The following is a 20,834-nucleotide window of genomic DNA, read 5'->3' on the forward strand; positions in this document are numbered from 1 at the left end:
ACACTAAGTATACAAATGGTCACACACACCTCATAAATACATTACTTATGAATTCCTATCATAGTGATGTAATGGCTAAAGAAACTCTATTTTTTGCTAGGCGTCCATCTTGGTACCTAGTAGTCATTTGTCTCTGACTCACTTCCTGGAAGATAAGTTCCCAGTAACTCTGACTCATTTTCTCCCATTCAGAAATGTACAGCTTCTCCACCTGTGCCCTAGCCAGAAGCCATCAGCTGTGAAGAGTTACACTTCAGCACCCTTAGCACAATTTTTAAGAGTTCTCATTGATGCCTTCCTTTTTAGGCTCTTCCTTTTTGGGAGGATGTCTGAGGTAGGGATTAGAGTTGTCACGTAAGCCTTCCAAGTCCCTCTTTCTCAATCGTGTGTCTTTAGTCATTGATATCACTGCCAATGTAGCTTCCTTGTTCTTTACAGTTAGCTGGAGCTTGGGTCACGAGTGTCCATGCGGTTTCTGGAAACAGTACAGACCATGAACATGGCCCCTGACTGCAGTAGGACCAAGGACTTTAATAAGGCCCTCAGAGCCAGTCCTGGACCACAAACATCAGCATGGCCTCAAGTGGCAACACAGGCCACTCACATCATGACCCCCTGGTGGTACCACAGACCTTGGGCATCTGTATGGCTTCAGGCTGCAGCATACACCATGGACAGCATCATGGCCTTCAGTGGTTAATATAGGCCATGCACATCAACCTAGGCTCTGGCTGCTGTAGGACCATGGACCCAGACATGGCCTTCAATAGCATCAGGGCCCAAATATCACCATAGCCTCAGATGGCAGTGAAGGCCACTTAGATCAGCATGGCCCCTAGTGATAGCACATCAATAAGGCTTCAGGTGGCAGCATAAACCATGGACATTCAAATGGCCTTCAATGGTAACAGGGGCCATGGATGTCAACACAGGCCCTAGTTGGAGTAGTACCATAAGCCCAGACATTGTCCTTGGTGGCAGCAGGGACCAGAACACTATCATAGCTTTAGATAGCATTGCAAGTCACTCACATATATATGACCCTACCTTGGAGGGGCAACAAGGCCCACACAGATCGATATGGCTTTAGGCCTCCACACAGAACACAGATTCACATGGTGGTCCTTCAAAGAGGTCTCATCCAGAGTGTGAATCATTCAGTCTTGCATCTAGGCAGCACGTTGAGGTGTGTGGGCACAGGGTGGTTCTGCCTCTGTATGGGCTCCAGGTTGCTGCACTTGAACACACAGGACAACAATCTAAGCCACTGTTGACCTCAGCCCTCTCTCATACCTGCCACTAGCATCAAGTCATCAAGTCCCCTAGCTCTGCCTCTCACCAAACCACAAGCACTGCTCCGCTCTTCCATCTTTCCTATCTCTCCACCACACATCCATTCATCTTAGTGGCACCAGGTGCCTAGCGTGTCCTCACAACCTGGGGGCAGGGCAGCCTTCGGCCACTCCAGCTTCCTGATTGATTCTTTTCTTATATATGCAAAATTTGTCCAAATCCATGAATAGTAGAAGCTTATTGGGAAAATATAGTGCCTCCATCATTTTCAGTAAGAAAAAAGCCACTGCAGACCTAAGAAGTTCATACCCAGCCATCTCAGGGACTTGCCCCTTTTCAGAAGAATATAAAACAGCAGAGAAGACTACTAAGAAACTGGGAGAGAGTGACCTCTTCTAACAGAATTAATGTTAAATTTCCCTGGAGTGTTAGCAGAGACCAATATCCCTAGACTGGCCTCACATCTGCCACCAACTGTTGTTCACCTCTCGAGCTCAGCCTCACCTGAGGGGAAAGCAGTACCCAATCTTGAGAAGAGCTAAAGCAAGCATTAGAAAGCACATGAGCCACCACAGAGACACAGGAATCTTGGTCCCCTGCAACTCATCTTGGAACATTACATTACTTCCTGTCAGTAAGCCAGGCACCAAAGACTATCATCCTGTTTAGGGCTTAAGGGAAAGAAATTTAAAAAGTGGAAATTGGGTGCCTGAGTGCAAGAAACCCTTACACTTTATTCAGACTACTAGACCCAGGAAAAACTGTATGTAATGTCTAAAACCTAACAGGGTGCCTTCTCTCTCTGCTTCTTGTGCCAGTGAGCCATCCTATAGTTGCCTTTAGAGGAACCAACCCCAAGTCAGGGTTCCTATGACCTGTACTCAACTCTCCAGAGCTGTAGAAACCATCCTACTCTGTTTGATGAAGCTCTCACTCATACCTGCTTGAGTATGTCCAATGACACCTGAATGTCACCCCCTTGCAGTATGTGGATGATCTTATCCTGGCTTCATGGACCTCAAAAAGAGTGCCCATAAGCCACAGAGGAACTACATGAAACTCTTCAGCAACTAGGATGCCACATGCCTGATATACAGGCCCTATTGTGTTCCAAGAAGGTAACTTTTCTGTGGTATTGCTTAGCGTAGAGTGGCAGCAGGACCCTGTCTTCAAGCAGGATCCCAGCTATCTTTGACTATTCCTGGGCCACAGGATAAAAGGCCTAATGAGTACAGCTGGGTCCAGCTGGATACTGCAGACTATGGATACCAACCTTTGCAGAAGTAACAATGCCATCATACCAGAGCCTAGAAAGAAATGCCCACTAAGCTAGGACAGCCAAGAAAATGGGACATTCCAAAATCTCAGTGAAGTCTTGATGTCAGTCCCAGCACTCAGATTAGCTGACACTGCTAAGCTTTGCCACTTGTTTGTAGACGAATGATACAGGGTGGCAAAGGATGTACTGACAAACTTTGGAACAAAAAAAGGCTTGTGGCCTATTTGTCTAAGGACCTACACCCTGTTGCATCAGGACAGCCAGCTGCACCTGGGCCATGGGTACTACAGCTACAATTTCTTTCTTTATTTTATCAAAGAAAACTGATAAAATGACCATGGGACAGGGATTGGTTGTCATCACTCCGCACTCCACTGAGATGCTCCTTTAGAGAGTTGTCTGAGCACTGAATGTCAATCACAGACCTCTTTTAAGATGAACTGAGGATCAGATTCTTAACCTCTGCATTATTAAATCCATCATGACTCCTACTTGATTTTGAAGAACAGCCTATAACTATGCCCAGGACATCAGCCACCCACAAGATAGATAACTAGGTGTCGAAGATCAACCACTCAGGATGGCAGGATGTGGTGACCCCTATTCACCAATGGAAGCAGTTGTGTACAGAAAAGGATCCCATATACAGGGGCAGCCGTGGTGACACTTACTAAGGTAATCTGGGCCCAATCTAGGCCTCAAGGGACGCCAGTCCAAAAGACAGAACTTATAGCCTCGACCTCAGGCACAATGATGGGAAAATCACCAGGCAGTCAACACCTGTCAGTATGCCTTTGCCACTGCACATGTCCATGGTAATTTGTATCAGAAGCAGGGTCTGCTGCCTTACTCAGGAAAGGAGATTAAAAATAAAAAACAAAGAAGTTTTTTTTTCTTTGTTTCTGCCCTAGAAACAACTATTTCTCTGGAGGAAATGCTTGCTATTATACATTGTCCAAGACGTCAAAAAAGGATCTCAGTTGAAGCCTGAGGTAACAGACTGGCTGGAACCACAGAAAAAAAAATAGCAGCCACATGGCCAGTGGGTCCATTGCAAACATTAGGCCCAACCTCAATTCTCAACCTCCTGCCTGAGCCAGACCTATTATAGCATCCTCCATACACCAGTGAGAAAGAAAATTGGACCAAAAAGCAGAACACCAAGACAGAGGACTTGTGGTTCTTCCAGACAGACACCCCACCCTACCAGAAGTCCTGGGGCCATCCCTTCTCTCTTAAATCCATCAAAGTACACACCTGGGATTAACCAGATTGAAATAATCAATAGTAAACAGGTGCTTTCTACATGTCCAGATGAAAGTCTGTAATTAAACAAATTACCCATTGCTTTGCTGTCTGTGTCCAGGTGAACCCAAGAAGAGAAAAAAAACAGCACCTATTGAATTCAGCAAAAGGAATTCAGTCCCAGGGAACACCGGGAGTTGGGTCTCACTGAAGTAGCCCACTCACTGACAAAATTTGACTGCCAATATTTGCTAGGTTTTGAAAATACTGTTTCGAAATGAGTAGAAGCTTTTCTTCTTCAAAAAGATCTAAAGTAGTTACTAAAACGTTACTGATTTGTTGCCCATCCCCACTTATTCCTGCAAAGAAGAACACAGACTATTGCAATGTCTAAGTATCCCTTCCTCAAGTCCTTAACAAGCATTGCAGCAGACTAGCTGAGGCATCCAGACTCATCTATCACCCCCCCCACCCCCACTGCCTGCTCTGCCTTTGGCTGAACCAGCAACACATTGAACCTGGGGACTTAGTGTGGGTTCACTGCCTATCTAGAAGAATCCTGGAACCTTTCTGAAACTTATCATATGCTGTGATCTTAACAACACCTGTGGTCATTGAGGGAGCAGGGATCATAATATACATTCATGATTTCCATCTAAAGCAAAGTTATGAACATGGAAAGTATCTGAGATCCTCAGAGCCCCCTAAACATGTGGCTTCTCCATGCCTCAGACTCAAACTGACACTAGTGTTGAAAATCTTGACAGGTGTCTTTTACCTTTGACCAGATGAAAATAACTGAGATTCAGGATTAGGAGTTGTCAAGGGAACCATGCTCCTTTTATCCATGGTCAACTAGTAAAAAATAATAATGAGTATTTTCTGAAATGTCACCTCCTAGACTATGTTTAGATTTGATCTATGTGATTTCTTCAAAGATCAGCCAGACCTGGCTGACCCACAAGATTAGAACCAATCACTTGCAAAATGTGGTGTAGAGGAGGTGGGGTCATTTCCAGGAAATGGAAAAATATTTTTCAATTTCAAATTTTATTTAAGTTGGTCTTATCTGGTTTTTTCTTTATGAAAGATCTTATGACAGTAAAACTTTGAATAAAATGTTTTCTTTAAAGTTTTTCTGAGATTATAATTTGATCCTAACGTTTCTGTCCTCACTTTCTACCTCAAAACCTTTCCATCGATTCCTCCCCCATTCTTCTCTAAATTTATGGCTGTGCTTCATTTACTAATAGTCATTAAATGCATATGTGCAGATTCATCTATATTCATAAAATATGCCTGTTCTGTCTGTGTAATGCTACTTGTGTGTATATTCTCAGGGATTTAAAATGTAGCAAAAAATGGACTGGATGTACTGAAGGAAGATTAATTCATAACGATATATTGAAGGCTTGGAAAGGAGGCATAGAAAGTAAAACATACTTAGAATAAATACATTGCATATATCCAGTTTACATGAAGTTCTCTCAGCAGAGTGCAAAGGAGTCAATTAATACCATGGTGAGATCTTCCACACAAAACACGAGAATATCAAGACATTCTGGGGGATGTGTGTGGAGTGTTGAAGGGTGGGTGGAGGAGGAAGTGCTTCTACCTATGAAACTCCTCTGACCACACTCTTCCACACCAGGCTTCAGGGATTTGAGGTTTATGAAGCCAAGGGTTTTTTTTAAATTGATCCTAAGAGATTTCTCCTTGGGTTTCTATCCCAAGAGGCACCAGGACAAACACCTGCCCCTGGTCTCAGAAAATCACTGGAATTTGTGACGGTCAGTTGACACTCAACACAAAGGAAGACAGAGCTTCAGAAGGACAAAAGACTTGGTGCTTGCAGGAAAGGAAAGTCTGTGCTCAGCACAGTGGCCACTGTGTGGGAGCCATCTGTCACTTCAAATCACTGGGACAGAGACAGGTGAGTGAAGATGTATCTTCCACAGGCTAGCAATGGCACTCCCAAGCAAAAGATGTCTCTCTAAAAAATGACATTTGTCCCAGTTTTTGGAAATCAGTACCAAGGGAAAGAAACACAGAGGGATCAGGTTCTCAACAGATCCTGGGTTTGAGGAAGAGTGATGGGTCGGAGATCAGAAAATAGAATATAATAGAAAGATTTGGGTTCCAGCTCCATTGTACAAACAGCAGAATGTCTAGCTTCTAATCAGGATCATAGATTTACTCATGTCTGATATAGTCAAAACTGCACTAATTCATTCACCCACAGTATTCCCACTAATTATGAAATGAAACTAACAAATTTAAATGAATCAAAAATCTATATTGATGACTAGATAGGACTTTTAATGTTCCCCCTTTTGGTCTGTGGTATCCATAGAGAATGGTGGAAAAAAGCCACAAAAGATTTTCTTACCTCTTGTCCAAGTCTACTATTCTGGGGTCAGAAAATGTTCTTCACCTTGAGTTGAAAACATCAGTCCAGCCTCCTGGAATTAGTCTTGCCCTGTCTGCTTCAAAATCAGGGCTGGAATGACTAGAAGTCATGTAAAGAAATAATTACAGCTGTCTAAAATTAAGTATTGAGAAAAATGGTCAAATAATGGGAGGCTGTGGTAACAGAACTGGAGGTGTAGACGCTTCCTGTGCTACTTTTGCTGTCTTGACCATGCATGGTGCCTGCAGACACTCTGTTTCACAACCCTGGTGAGGCTCCTCAGCAGCTTTGCTCCTGGTTGAGGCTCAGCTCCTGGAGGTTTTCAAGTCAACCTTGCTGAAATCTGGCTTACATAATATCATGAGAGGCTGTTGTGAATTTGCTCCCACAAACTCCCCACCTGGATACTAGATTCTCTGGTGTCCTCTTAGGCACAAATGATTGCATATAAGCAATCAAAGTTAAATTCCAAAGAGCACATTACAGGAAAGAAGCTCAAGGAGAGGCAGCTACTTCTCTATTCACAGTGTGCATTGGTGAACAGTTGGGAAATGTTTTAATTAGTTTTTGCTTCTGTATGACAGTACCATATCTAAATATGATAATATTGTCTTCTAGGCCAATAGGAATGACAGGCATCAAAACATTGCTTGCCAAATACAATGTGTGTGAAGAGAGTATTGATCTACCATTTTCCAGAAGTGCCATTTACCTCTCATTTCATTTGCATGAAATATTCCCAAATCAAATTTGTGTATTTGTCTACTGGATGTACCAGTACATGGCAAGCCCCCAGTTGTACAGTCCAAGTAAAATGGAGTCATGATCTACCAAAGGGATCTCCCACACTTCTCTCTGTGGTTTATGTTCTATGATAAACTACAAATGTTGAGTAGGACTCAATACAAATACTGAGGCTCCTCCATTATATTGTGTAGGGAATGTCCAGTTTGCTCCTGATGAGAAGCAGCAAATAATACCACTTGATGAGGTGCACAGGGTGAAGTTAGTACTGTTTCTGTGAAGCCAACAGATAATATGTAGGGCACTGAAACTATTGGAAAGTCCTGTGTCTAATCCAGCCTCTGCCCATCACAGATTTATGGTCATGATCTTTCAATCTCTCTGTTGTTTTTTCAAGAACAAAGCTCCCTCTAGTTCGTTAGCCAGTCTCAATTTGGACTTAGAAATCTCAGAACTGAGCACCTGTCTGATTTCACTATTTGTTCCAGTTCTGGGCAGTTCAGGGATCACAGACAAAAGCCCTGATGGTGTCTCTGTCTGCTAGGACAGGGGCTATTTGTTCATCATGGCACCACAGGCTCTTACAGGTTGTCACCTCACTGTTAATGCCAAGGCACTGAAACAAGCTCTTGGTCCCTTCACTGACCATGTTTACCAGGATTCAGACATTTGTAGTTATTTCTTTGTTCTTACCTCTAAGTGGGCTCAAATGGAATATTGTAATTTTTAATGTAGTTTATATAGATTTGATCAAATTATTTTATAAATGTACTATAAAATCATTGATGTTTTCTTGTGTTCAATTCAGACCTGTCTCCTGCTGTGCACACATTCATATTTCATCTCTCACTATTGTAAAGTGAATGAACAAGTGTACATGTTGCCATTGTATTACTCATGTGTCAAAGACATTGTGTTCCACTGTTCATAAGACACATCCCCATGTAACCTCTCCAGTAGTAATCCTACTCCAGAGGTCACACACTCTCCCCTTTCTCATTGGTGTCTCCTTTCTCCACCTAAAAGTATGTGTTCCCATTACTCTAAATATACATTCCATTTGCCCTAATGCATTTAAAATATTTTTAATATAGATATCAAGGCTTTGGTTAAAGGGCACTTAACAATGAAAGCAATCTTTTCATATGCTTGCATTTTAAACCCATTTTGTGTTTTATGAAATGCTTTCTTTCATGTAGCCAAGTTCCATGAAGATACAGGGCATCTTCATAATCCTAGAAGTCCCATACACCTTGTCAGGGCACAAAAATTAGGAAGTAACACAGATATACATCTTCTACAGATCAGCTTTTAAGTGCATTTCCTTCTACATGGTCATATATAACTTTATTCTTAACAGCTATTGTGCACATCTTAAACTATGAACTCCATCTATATCATTGTCTGATTATATCTGGCTTTTTGTGATATGTTTTTCTGAATTGGTATCATGAGTAACAATAGCTGTCATGAATGATGTTGATCAATACTGGTATTTGTAATACAAGTCACTGTATATGTTGATGGTTCATAGATATTTCAGCATGGTTTATACATATTCTAAGTAAAGTTTGTTCTAAGTAAGTTTGTTTCTGTGACTTTGTCGTCTCTGTCTTGTCAAGCTTTGAGCTCATCTCTTCTCATTTTAAATACATAAGAGATGATTGTAAGAGAGAGAGAGAGAGAGAGAGAGAGAGAGAGAGAGAGAGATGATTGTAGAGTTTGTCACTCCACTATACAGAGCCCTAGAACTTATTTTTTCTGTCTAAATGAAGTCATCTACCGCCTCTAGATCTTAAAATATTCTTTACTCCCCTCATCCATGAATATTTTTAAGTCTTGAGGAAAGAGGTGTGATCTAAACCTCCCGTTTAGGTCTGAGCACCCCAAAGTTTGTATTCTGTTCTCATTGACCAGTATTAAGCCTTTCTGCTAATTCTTATCTACTGCAAGAAGAAACCTCTCTGCTGAGGGTTGTGTGATGGACTTATCTATGCAAATAGCAGTAAAGCAGTAGAAGACTTTTGAACACTATGTCCATTTAGTAGGAAACCAGTAATAGGTTTTTCTTAAACCTAGGATCTTTCTAGGCACAAGTTCTTGACCTTGTTACCAGTATCAGGTATGGGTTCCATCTAGTAAAGTGGGGTTTAAATTCAGTCAGGAGGTAGTTGGTTACCTTATTACATTTGTGTCACTATTGCATCCATGGCCATACCTTGCCAAGCAGGTTGTTAATAGCTTGTAGGGTTCAGAGTTGGGTGAAACCGATCACATTTTTTCCCACAAGTAATGTGCATAGCATCTTCCAGAACTGTGAAAGCTAGCAAGTAGCAGTAAAGCTTTCAGGTCTGTAACCACTTGATTTCTCCATATTTATGGTTCAAGTTAAGTGGTATCTCCAGCAATAAGATTTTAACATCACATTCTGGAAGACAACCAAGAGCAATAACAATAGCCTATAAGGTCTGAGTGTCAATGCCACCCAGTGACTAACATTTCTAAAAGAGGTAAGCCAGTTCTGGTACAAGAGTTTTATTTGATAGCATGTGGTATCTAATTGAGGTTTTGCCCACCCCTCACTATAAGGTAACTCCATATAAATTCTTTTTATATCTGTATATGAATATATTTTAAGAATGACGTACTATACTAAGTTTCCATATGGATTTCTCAAAAGACTTTTAGTGTTACTTATTATGCTGGCTAGTCTTATAAGTTCTATAAGAAAGCAGGCTGAGCAAGCCATGATGAGGTAACCAGTAAGCACACCCCTCCACAGTCTCTGCATCACCTTCTGCCTCCAAGTTCCTGCCCTGTTTAAGTTCCTGTCATGACTTACTTCAGTGGTATCAACAGTGATGTGAAAATGTAAGACAAACCCTTCTCTCTCACATTGCTTTGGTCAGGGTGTTTCATCATAGCAATAGTAACTCTAATGTAAACAAGTTGGTACCAAGAGTTGGGTATTGCTGTGGCAGACCTTACCATTTTGTTTGTGGAAGGATTGTGGAAGAACATTGAAACTTTGGGCTAGAAAAGCCATTGACTGTTGAGGGCTCAGTGAGCTGTACTGTAGGAGCTTGGAGTTATACAGACAATGTACAATGTAAAGTTTCAGAGGGAAGCAGACTCTACCAGGTCTTTTGTGTGATGAATCTATAGCGTCTGATCAGCCAAAGCTGAACAGTCAGTGCTGATTAGCAAGAGACCAAAACCACTGAAATAAAACCTTTACTTTTCTGAGACAATGGAGACTAATCACCTAAAGAATCAGCTGTGATTAAGAGAAGACCAGCAGTAGATGAAGCATTCTTGTTAGGGTCAGCACACAGAAGATTGCCTCATTTTGGCAGCCAAACATAGTGGTGTAAAAGTCATGTAGGCAGTATTGGTTTTGAAGGCATGAAGAAGTCACTGATAGCATGTGGAGTTTGGCTTTATGAAAGGCTGGGAGAGGCCATTGAAAAAAAATTCAGCTTCAGTAGCTGTTGAATCCCCAGGATTGAGGGGGCCATGGAGAGAAGTTGAGGCTTGGCACCATTAAGAGATCATGAATAAATGCCAGATATTTAGCATTGAGTTATTTAAACTGTTTGGGTGTTGCTTTGCTCTGCTTGGATTGTGACTGTGCCCTAGTTCTTCCCTATTGAGGTAAAAATGTATTTGGCTTACTTTATTTATTTTATAGGAGCCCACATGTGGTAGGCTTTAATTTTTTCTTTTTGTTTTTGTTTTGTTTTGGTTGGGTTGGGTTTTGGGGTGTGTGTGTCTGTGTGTGTGTGTGTGTGTGTGTGTGTGTGTGTGTGTGTGTGTGTGTGTGTGTGTGTGTGTGTGTGTGTGTGTAGAATGGATTTTTTCTTTTATTGAAAATAGATTCTTTTCTCTCACAATACATCCTGATTATAGTTCCCTCCCTCTACCCCTCCCATCCCCCCTCTACTCTGGATTCACTCTATTTCTTCTCTCATTAGAACATAACAGGCTTCTAGGAGATAACAATCAAACATGAAAAAATATAAGATGAAACAAAAACATTCCATATCAAAGTCAGACATGGCAGCCCAACAGGAGTCCTAGGCAGGCAGAGGAGTCAGAGACCCACTCATTCTCCTCGTCATGAATCTCACAAAAATCCTAAATTAATAGCTATGATATGTTGGGGGCCGACTTTTAGCAGAAAGCGGCTATCAGCTTTGCAGCCATCTTGAGCCATATACCCTGACATGAGACTTGGATTACAGTAGCCTACAACAGCTGAACACACTCTGATAATCTTGGTTTAGATACCTTGGGTGTGTGAGATTAAAGGTGTGTGAGATTAAAGGTGTGTAACTTAAGAGTGTGACTTAGAAGTGTAGAGATCAGATTTAGAGACAAGACCTAAGGGCATGATTAAAGGTGTGACCAAAAGGCATGGCTTAAAAGTGAGACATATAAAAGGCTAGAGGCAGACAGAGAAAGCAACAGACTACTTGACATTAGGTAGAAGACACTTGGCTCTAGAGAGAACAACTTAGAGAACAATTTGGAGTAACAGAGATTCAGACACTAGGAGTAGGAGTAGACATTAGACACTCGGAAGAGAACAACAGGAGTACAACTAGGAACTAGGAACTAGGAACTCAAGACTTGGGACTTAGACTAGGAAGAGAGACTGAAGAATAAATGGGATTGAATCACACTCTGTCTGGTCTCCATTCTCCAAGTCTGTCCTCACTTTTTCTCTTGCTGAATCCTGACCCGCAGACTGGAGCAGCAGCTTGGGCTGGGAAACAGTGGCTGCCAATCGTGGAGTGTAGAGGGCCATGATACCCCTAGAAGACCTGGTATAGACCCAAACAGGCCCTGTGCTTCCTGCTTCAGTCCTCTCTGAGCTCTATGTGCTTTGCTTAGTTGATTCCAGGGGCCTTGTTGAGACTGAATTTTTTAAAGGCATTTTGAATAGTAAGTGATTTTAGATTTTTACAGAGACTAAACTTTTGACATTTTTGGTTTTGTTCTGTTTTGTTGGGTTTTTTTTTTTTTTCTTATAATGGACAACACTTAATTGAGGTTCCAGGTTCTGAGGTTCAATCCACTATTATCCTCATCCTACCTTTTGACATTTTAAGTTGATAAAGACTGTAGGATTTTACATTTGTAACATATTTTACATTTGTGGTATTAATTAATCTGAGATTTGGGGGATGGACCAACAAAGGAAAGATTATGTCTTTAAAAAGTACTGTGTCAAGTTGACAAGGAGTCAATTGTGCTGGCCAGTTTTATGTCAACTTGATCTGAGCTAAAGTCACCTGAGAGGAGGCAGCACCAACTGAAGAAATGCCTCCATAATACTCGCATTACATGAGACTGTAGAGCATTTCTTTAAATTAATGATTGATGTGAGAGAGCCCCGCCCATTGTGGGTGGGATCATCCCTGGACCGTTAGTCCAGAGTTTTATAAGAAAGCAAGCTGAGAAGTCCAATAGGCAACACCCCTCCACAGCCTCTGCATCAGCTTCTACCTCCAGGTACCTGCCCTGTTTGAGTTCCTGTCTTAACTTCCTTCAATGTTGAAGAGGGATGTGGAATTGGAATTCAAATAAACTCTTACCTCCTCAAGTTGTTTTGGTCATGGTGTTTCATTACAGCAATAGTAATCCTAAAACATATATATATATATATATATATATATATATATATATATTTTAAAAGGTAATATATGCCCATGAGAGAAAGCATGTGATGTTTGTCTTCCTGGGTCTTGGTTACTTCACTTGGGATGATTGCTTCCAACTCCACCTATTCTCCTATTAATTTCATTGTCCTTAACAGCTGAGTAATGTTCTATTATTTAATTACCACACGTTCACTATCCATTATCCATATGATGGACATTTATGTTGTTTCCATTTACTGGTTATTGTGACTATAGCAGTGCACATGGACAAGCAGGTTTCAGTTAATTAAGACATTTAGTCCTTTGGGTATATGCCTAAGAATGGTATACTTGAAGCATGTAGTGTACTTATTTCCAGCTTTTTGAGGAAACTTCATACTGGTTTCTATAGTAATTATACCAGTCTGCACAAGCCGTGAATTATTCCTTTCCCCACAACTTGTCAGGATCCACCGTCATACTTTTATCTTGGCCATTCTGACTGGGGTAAGATGGAATCTCCAAAGATTTTTAAACTTCCATTTCTCTGATGTCTTAGAAAGTTGAGCATTTAAAAAAAAAATGGGTTCTTAGCTATTTTGTTTCATCTTCTTAAAATTCTGTTTAATTCCATTCCCCATTTTCAGTTGAGTTGTTTTTTTCTTGTTGTTTAATTATTTGTACATTAATATATAGATATTAATGCTTTCAGTTGTATAGTTGTTACAGACTTTTTGCCATTCATTCTGTAGGCTGCCTTTTCACTCAGATGATGTTCTTTCATGTACAGAAACTTTATATATTGTTGCATGTGAGCCCATTTTTCAGTTATTGAGCTCAATGCCTGTGCTGCCATGGTCCTGTTCAGAAAGGTCTTTCTGGGACAATGAGTTGAAGCACGTTCCCCATTTCTGTGATTTTCAGGGTGTTAGGTCTTACACTAGTCCTTTACTCATTTGGAGTTGAGTTTTGTACAGCTTGAGAGATAAGAAAAGTCTATGTTTAATCGTCCTGTATTTTCTCTAGGGTGTAGTTTTTACTTATTTGTAATGAGTGAGTGTCCATGGGTATGTGGACGTGTGTCTGTATTGTCAAATCACCCTATATATTACAGTTCAGTTCTCTGTCATTACTTCCTCAGTGTGTCATTTAGAAATCAGATAGTTATTTTTCATGTAATTAGATTTTTACAGATGTGCTATTGGTGTTAAGAGATATCTACCAGATAACACATTTTCCACAGGTTTCAATTAATATTAAATATTTCCTTCTAGCTCAGCCTAATGTTCATCTTTATTAACACTTTCTGTACTCTGAGTGAAGTACACCCTGGGGATGGAAGTTAATATCACACATATATTATAGATACTATCATGAAAGAATTTCACAATTTCAGGTTTAGTTTAATTAGCTAGCCAGATCAAGAAAGTGCCAAACATATTAGAAAAATACACTTTTGTAATTCAGTTTCTGTAGAACCACTTGCAATACCAGTCTATTCATTAATGTTTTCTAGTAAAATAGGATAGGAGGGAAAGGAAGAGAAGTGGTCAGACATAAAAATGTCCACATAGTTGCAGAGGGGAAACGCTATATTTGAGAATCTCTAGTTTAAAATGGAGGCACACATAATGTTTAAAATTCAACCCTTACTATTAAGTTGGTAAGAAATAGGTTGTGAACATTATTATGGAAAAGATATATAAGATAAAATGTGATCAAAAATGAAGTAACACTAAAATAATTGCCACAAATAGGTTTGTAAATGGGGTAGAATGTGCTCAGATATGAACTTATGAGGGAACCTATGGAAATGATTAATGGAGGTGTCAGGTGAGCCTTCCGTGTCAAGCTATAGAGTATATTTTGCTAAGAATTAGGAGAAAATATAGTGAATTTGCCTAGAAGCCAAGGATGAATTGTTTTAAGGTATACACACTGTACTCCTTGAGTGATAGAGGAGAAAACTGGAAACGTTAAAAATGACAAGAACCGAGAAAATATGAACCAGCTGAAAACATTGGGAACATGAGTTACAATGTTGGGGAAACTATAGTTATAGACTTAGAGGATCATTTGGATGAGAGAGGTAAGAAGATGTAGAACATGATTCTTGGCTCACAGACCAGGACTCTACTCAGGATCTACCAAGTGCATAGACTACAGGTAAGACAATGAGTCAGAGAGATGGATCTGTGCTCCATAGAAAAGCCTTCATGAAGCACTAGGTAGCTGAGGGTGAACTTCTGTATAAGGACATTGAGAGTACACAGTACATCTGCAAACAGTGGCAATGACTTCAGCTGTGGGTATGTTGACTTTGAAGTTACTGTGATTCATTGAGACAAAAAAGGATTTGAGAAATGTTTTCCAGGGTGATAGATTTGAAGTATGATAGAGTCAGGACAGTTTCCATCACAGTAAAAGCCACATATCACAGTGAGAAAATTCAGAATATACATCACTATGTGGCCATGGGAAATGACATCACATTGAGATGTGTCATAGAGCAACCACTCAAAATATCATAAAAGACCAAGTGCCTGGGAACCTAAGAGGCTGGGTGTGGAAGAATGTACAAAAGTGATCTCAGTGAGTCCATCCAAAATTGTCATCATGTGGAGAACACCTGCTATGGAGGTAAACGGTACAGCTGTGTCACTAAGCACTGTCACCAGAACACATGGGACAGGCAAGTAAAGCACAGGCAGGTGCTGAGTGAGGATACTTGCCACATGCTCAAGAAGATGAGGGAGGAGCAGTTGTCACTCTTTATTCAAAGCATTGGGATGAGGGTTTCTAAGTGGGAAAGAAAAGTAAATAAAATACATGTGGTTTCCAGTGGTGTACTACAGACAACAAAAGACAAGAGGCTTCCATAAAGGAAATACATTAATTCTTTCCCTTCCTGACAGCAGGAAAATTTGAGGTGCTCAAGGTCGAAAACCAGACTTTGCAGTGATAAACTGTGATACTTTCTCAGAAGCCAACAGACGCAGTTGTGAAACAGATAGTCTCCATGATGGTGTTGAATCTCAACCAGACGGGAGTGACAGAGTTTGTGCTGCAAGGGTTCTCAGAGCACCCTGGTCTAAGACTGCTCCTGACAGGCTGCTTCCTGTCCCTCTACACGATGGCTCTAATGGGCAACACTGTGATCATTGCTCTGGTCACCTCCAGCACTGGCCTCCACAGTCCCATGTACTTTTTCCTGTGCAACCTGGCCACCATGGATATAGTGTGCACCTCCTCTGTGCTGCCCAAGGCCCTGGTTGGCCTAATCTCTGAAGAAAACACCATCTCCTTCAAGGGGTGCATGGCCCAGCTCTTCTTCCTTCTGTGGTCATTGTCTTCAGAGCTGCTGCTGCTCACAGTCATGGCCTATGACCGTTATGTTGCCATCTGCTTTCCTCTGCACTACAGCTCTAGGATGAGTCCACAGCTGTGTGGGGCCCTGGCCATGAGTGTGTGGTCCATCTGTGCTCTGAATGCATCTGTTCACACTGGTCTGATGACACGGCTGTCATTCTGTGGACCCAAGGTCATCACCCACTTCTTCTGTGAGATCCCCCCACTCCTCCTGCTCTCCTGTAGCCCCACATATATAAATAGCATTATGACTCTTGTGGCAGATGCCTTTTACGGATGCATCAATTTTGTGCTTACCCTGTTATCCTATGGCTGCATCATTGCCAGCATTCTGCGCATGCGTTCTGCTGAGGGCAAGAGGAAGGCCTTTTCTACCTGCTCATCCCACCTCATTGTGGTTTCTGTGTACTACTCATCTGTGTTCTGTGCCTATGTCAGTCCTGCTTCCAGCTACAGCCCAGAAAGAAGCAAAGTTACCTCGGTGCTGTACTCGATCCTCAGCCCAACCCTGAACCCTCTCATCTATACACTGAGGAACAAGGATGTCAAGTTCGCCCTGGGAAGACTCTTGCCCTCTTTCTCCCAGTAGGTGGAGATATGCAGAATATTCTTCTGAACTGGACTATTCCTAAACATGCTTCCCCGAGGGTAGCCTCATGGTATGGGATGTCCCTATTGCTGTTTTAGAAAACCTTTGTCTGATTCAAGCACTGGACAATTCTACTCACTGTAACCTCAAAAATCAACACATTTTTATTGGATATTTTCTTTATTTACATTTCAAATGTTATCCCCTTTCCCACCCACCCCCCTGGAAACCTCTTATCCCATCCCCCTCCCCCTGCTTCTATAAGAGTGTTCCCCATGCACCCACTCCAGCCTCTTCACCCTAGCATTCTCCTACACTGGGGCATCAAGCCTTCACATGACCAAGGGCCTCTCCTCCCATTAAAGCCCGACAAGGCCATCTTATGCTACATTTGCAGTTGGAGCCATGGTTCTCTTTGTACTCATGTGTACTCTTTTGTTGGTAGTTTAGTCCCTGGGAGCTCTGGGTGGGAGGGGGGAGCCTGGTTGGTTGATATTGTTGTTTTTCCTATGGGGTTGCAAACCCCTTCAGCTCCTTCAGCCTTTTCTCTAACAAAATTCTTAAAGGCAATGTAAAGAAAACAGTCAAGCATCATTTCCTGATAAGTATAAACCATTTCAAAAGTAACTAAAGTTCATCTAAATGGAGGTGCCCTGTTCCTGAATGGGAAGATTTTCAGTGAGTGTCAATGATGATTGTCACAAAACAAAAGCATTTTATGCAGGGACTCTCTGTAAATATAACAGTCACTTGTTTCAGAATTATTGCTAATAAATCTAAACTTCATAAGGAAACTTGAGAGGCTAGCATGGCCACAATGTCTTGGGGAAACCAAAGTTGCATGTCTTGGATTCTCCATTGTATAGCTCCCTATAGTTTCCTGGGAGTCAGATGGTATGGAGAAAGAGGTAATCTATGGAACTGAGGTAAAGTTTAAGTTTCAAAGTGAAGTCACATATGTCACACAGCATACTTATGACAATGAAAACAATCAAACTCATAGGAAAGATTAATTATTTCCAACAAAGAGATTTGGGGAACTAGATGAATGCAAGAGCTAAAGTAGAAGTCTTACTCATGCTATAAATAAAAATCGACCAAAAATAGATCATGGACAGCAATGCTAGGTTAAAACTTTATACATACAACATCATCTAATCATCTTGTTTTCTCATGCAACTCTTCTCGGATCCTACCTACCTACTTACCTACCCACTGAATACTTGCACCTCTCCTTCTCTCTAGCAAACAAAATGCACAAACTCCAAACCAATAAGAAGAAACAATACCAAAACAACAAAAGCACACACACACACACACACACACACACACACATATATTATGGTGATAATGAAGAATAGTACTTATGAAATATTGGCCTTGGCCTATTATGGCTGTGTACATTACCTCACCTCTGTGTCATGTGTGTGCCATTTCATCTGGTATTAGTCTTATTACTATAATTTAAGCTACAGAGCAACTGATAGTCATCCAAACACAGGAATAGCAAATGGCTACAAATACATATACATGCATACATCTCATATATGTCTCCTCATCATGAGACATGCCTTATGTCATGTTAACATTACCTATAATGTGTAACACAATATAGAAGTGACCTGCCAGGATAAACAGTTCACAAAAACACACCAGACACTGGGTGTCTAAGTCAGAAATGTGACTAAGCCAATGCCTGATGTGTCATTGTGTCTAGACTCCCTGAGCTCTATCTGGTGTTTAGCTGTGGGTCACTACATTTGTTTCCATTGGCTGCTAGGTGGAGCCTCTCTGATGACAGTTATGCTAGGCTCCTGTTTATGACTAAAACAGAGTATTCGTAGTATCAGGGATTGGTTCTTGCCCATGGGATGGCTCTCAAGTTGAGCCAGTCATTGGTTGTACATTTCCTCCATCTCTGTCCTATCTTTGTCCCTGCACATCCTGTAGGTAAGGCACATTTTGGGTCAAAGTTTTTGTGGGTGAGTTAGTGTCCTTATCCCTCCACTAAAGTCCTGCCTGGCTACAGGAAGTGGCCACTTCAGGATTGAAATCCCCCACTGCTAGAAGTGTCACCTAGAGTTGCCACCATAGACAACTTGCCGCCACCCTCCCCCAGTCCCTGGTCTCTAGCACATCCTAGAAATCCCCCAGCCCACTTCCAATTGCTATTCTTTCTCCCATGTTCTCCTTATACCTCTTCCCCCCAGCTTCCCTCCCTGACCCCTCTCCCACTCAGTGCCCTTTCTCAATCCACCTCTGATATCTATGTTATTTCCCCTTCTGACAAAAATTTAACCATCTTCTCTTGGGCCCTCCTTGTTAGTTGGCTTCTTTGAATCTGTGGATTGTAATGTGGTTATCCTGCATTTTGTGGCTAAAATCCACTTATAAGTAAGTACATATCATGCATGTCTTTTTTGGCTTGGGTTATCTCATTCAGGATAATATTTTTCATTCCATCTATTTGCCTGCAAAATTCATGATGTCCTTGTTTTTAATCACTAGGTAGAATTCCATTATGAAAATGAACCACATCGTTTTTGTTTGTTTGTTTGTTTTATCCATTCTTCAGTGGAAGAACATTTAGGTTATTTCCAGTTTCTGGCTATTACTAATAAAGCTGCTATGAACATAGTTGAACAAGTGTCTTTGTTGGATGGTAGAGCATCTTTTGGGTATATGCCCAGGAGTGGTACAGCAGGGTCTTGACATAGAACTATTCCCAACTTTCTGACATGCATGATATATACTGACTTATAAGTGGATATTGGCCATAAAGTTTAGAATAACCACACTATAATCAAGAGACCCAAAGAAGTCACATGAATAAAATCAGAAATAAAAAGGAGACATAACAACAGACATTGAGGAATTTAAAAAGAACTATTATCTCTTACTTCAAAAGCCTGTACTTCACAAAATTGAAAAATCCAAATAAAATTGATGATTTCTATAAAGATACTACTTACCAGAGTTAAATCAAGATCATGTAAAGTATCTAAATAGTCCTATAACTCCTAAGGAAATAGAAGCAGTCATTAACAGTCTCCCAGCTGAAAGAAAAGTTCGCAGCCAGGTGGTTTAGATGGTTTCAAAGAAGAGCTAATGCCAATACTCCTCAAATTATCCCAAAAATAAAAACAGAAGGCATACTACTTCATTCTATAATGGCACAGTCACCCTGATACCTAACCCACACAAAAACTCAACAAAAAAGAATTTCAGACCATTTTTCCTTGTGAATACTGATGCTAAAATACTTGCATAAAGAGTCTAAGAACACATCATCTACCATGATCAAATAGATCTCATCTGGTGGGTGCAGGAGTGGTGGTTCAATATGGGAAAATCCATCAACATAATCTACCATATAAACAAACTGAAAGAAATAAGAACACATGATCATCTCATTACATGCTGAAAAACCCTTTGACATAATTCAACACCCCTTTATATTAAAAGAAATGGAGAGATCAGGGATACAAGGAACATAGCTAAACATAATAAAAGCAGTACACAGCAAGCCAATAGCCAACACCAACTTAAATGGAGAAAAACTTAAAGCAAATCTACTAAAATCAGAGACACAAGGCTCTCCCCATATCTCTTGAAGATGGTAATTGAAGTTCTAGCTATACCAATAAGACAACTAAAGAAGATTAAGGGGATACAGATTGGAAAGGAAGAAATCAAAGTATTGCTATTCACAAATGATATGTTAGTATATATAAGCAACCCCAAAAACTCTATAAGAGAATACATAAAGCTGATAAACACCTTCACCAAAGTGACTGGATACAAAATCAACTCAAGTCCTCTTTATACAAATTATAAATGGGCTGAGAAAGTTAGGGAGACAATAAAATCCACAGTAGTCATGGTTCTTTTTAAATTACTAATTGTTATTGCTTGGAGATAGATAGATAGATAGATAGATAGATAGATAGATAGATAGATAGATAGATGATAGATAGATAGATAGATAGATAGATAGATAGATAGATAGGCAGGCAGATAGATATCCATTCCTAAATATGAACTCTTCTATCTGTATAATACTAGCTATATAGAGAGTCTCAGGGCAGAAAAAATATTTTTAAATGGTTAAAAATGTAGCCAGCAGAATGGAAGTGATGAGGGAACATTAATTCATAACAATATTTGGAAAGGCTTGAGTGTAGGAGAGGGAGGAAAAGGTAGACAGTACAAAATAATTAGAAGAACCCCTGTGTGTGTGTGTGTGTGTGTGTGTGTGTG

At 40.7% G+C, this 20,834-nt stretch overlaps 1 protein-coding gene across 2 annotated transcripts; it reads left to right on the forward strand.

Moving 5' to 3' along the window:
• Positions 1 to 5,588: 5,588 nt before the first annotated feature.
• Positions 5,589 to 17,368, forward strand: LOC117717500 (olfactory receptor 13A1-like). Of its 2 annotated transcripts, none has more exons than XM_076913054.1 (2): positions 5,589 to 5,750; positions 15,532 to 17,368. In XM_076913054.1, the coding sequence occupies exon 2, from the start codon at positions 15,636 to 15,638 to the stop codon at positions 16,572 to 16,574; it is 939 nt and encodes a 312-aa protein (XP_076769169.1). In that variant the 5' UTR covers positions 5,589 to 5,750; positions 15,532 to 15,635; the 3' UTR covers positions 16,575 to 17,368. The 2 variants fall into 2 exon arrangements, with proteins under 2 accessions (XP_076769169.1, XP_034370606.1); XM_034514715.2 differs by having other exon boundaries at positions 15,535 to 17,368.
• Positions 17,369 to 20,834: the final 3,466 nt, after the last annotated feature.

This window comes from Arvicanthis niloticus, chromosome 1, assembly GCF_011762505.2.
Source record: "Arvicanthis niloticus isolate mArvNil1 chromosome 1, mArvNil1.pat.X, whole genome shotgun sequence".
In the NCBI taxonomy this organism is placed as follows: Eukaryota; Metazoa; Chordata; class Mammalia; order Rodentia; family Muridae; genus Arvicanthis; species Arvicanthis niloticus.

What these genes read in the sequence shown, in the direction of transcription:
- LOC117717500 (XM_076913054.1), top strand. Translation starts at nt 15,636, where the DNA reads ATGATGGTGTTGAATCTCAACCAGACGGGAGTGACAGAGTTTGTGCTG.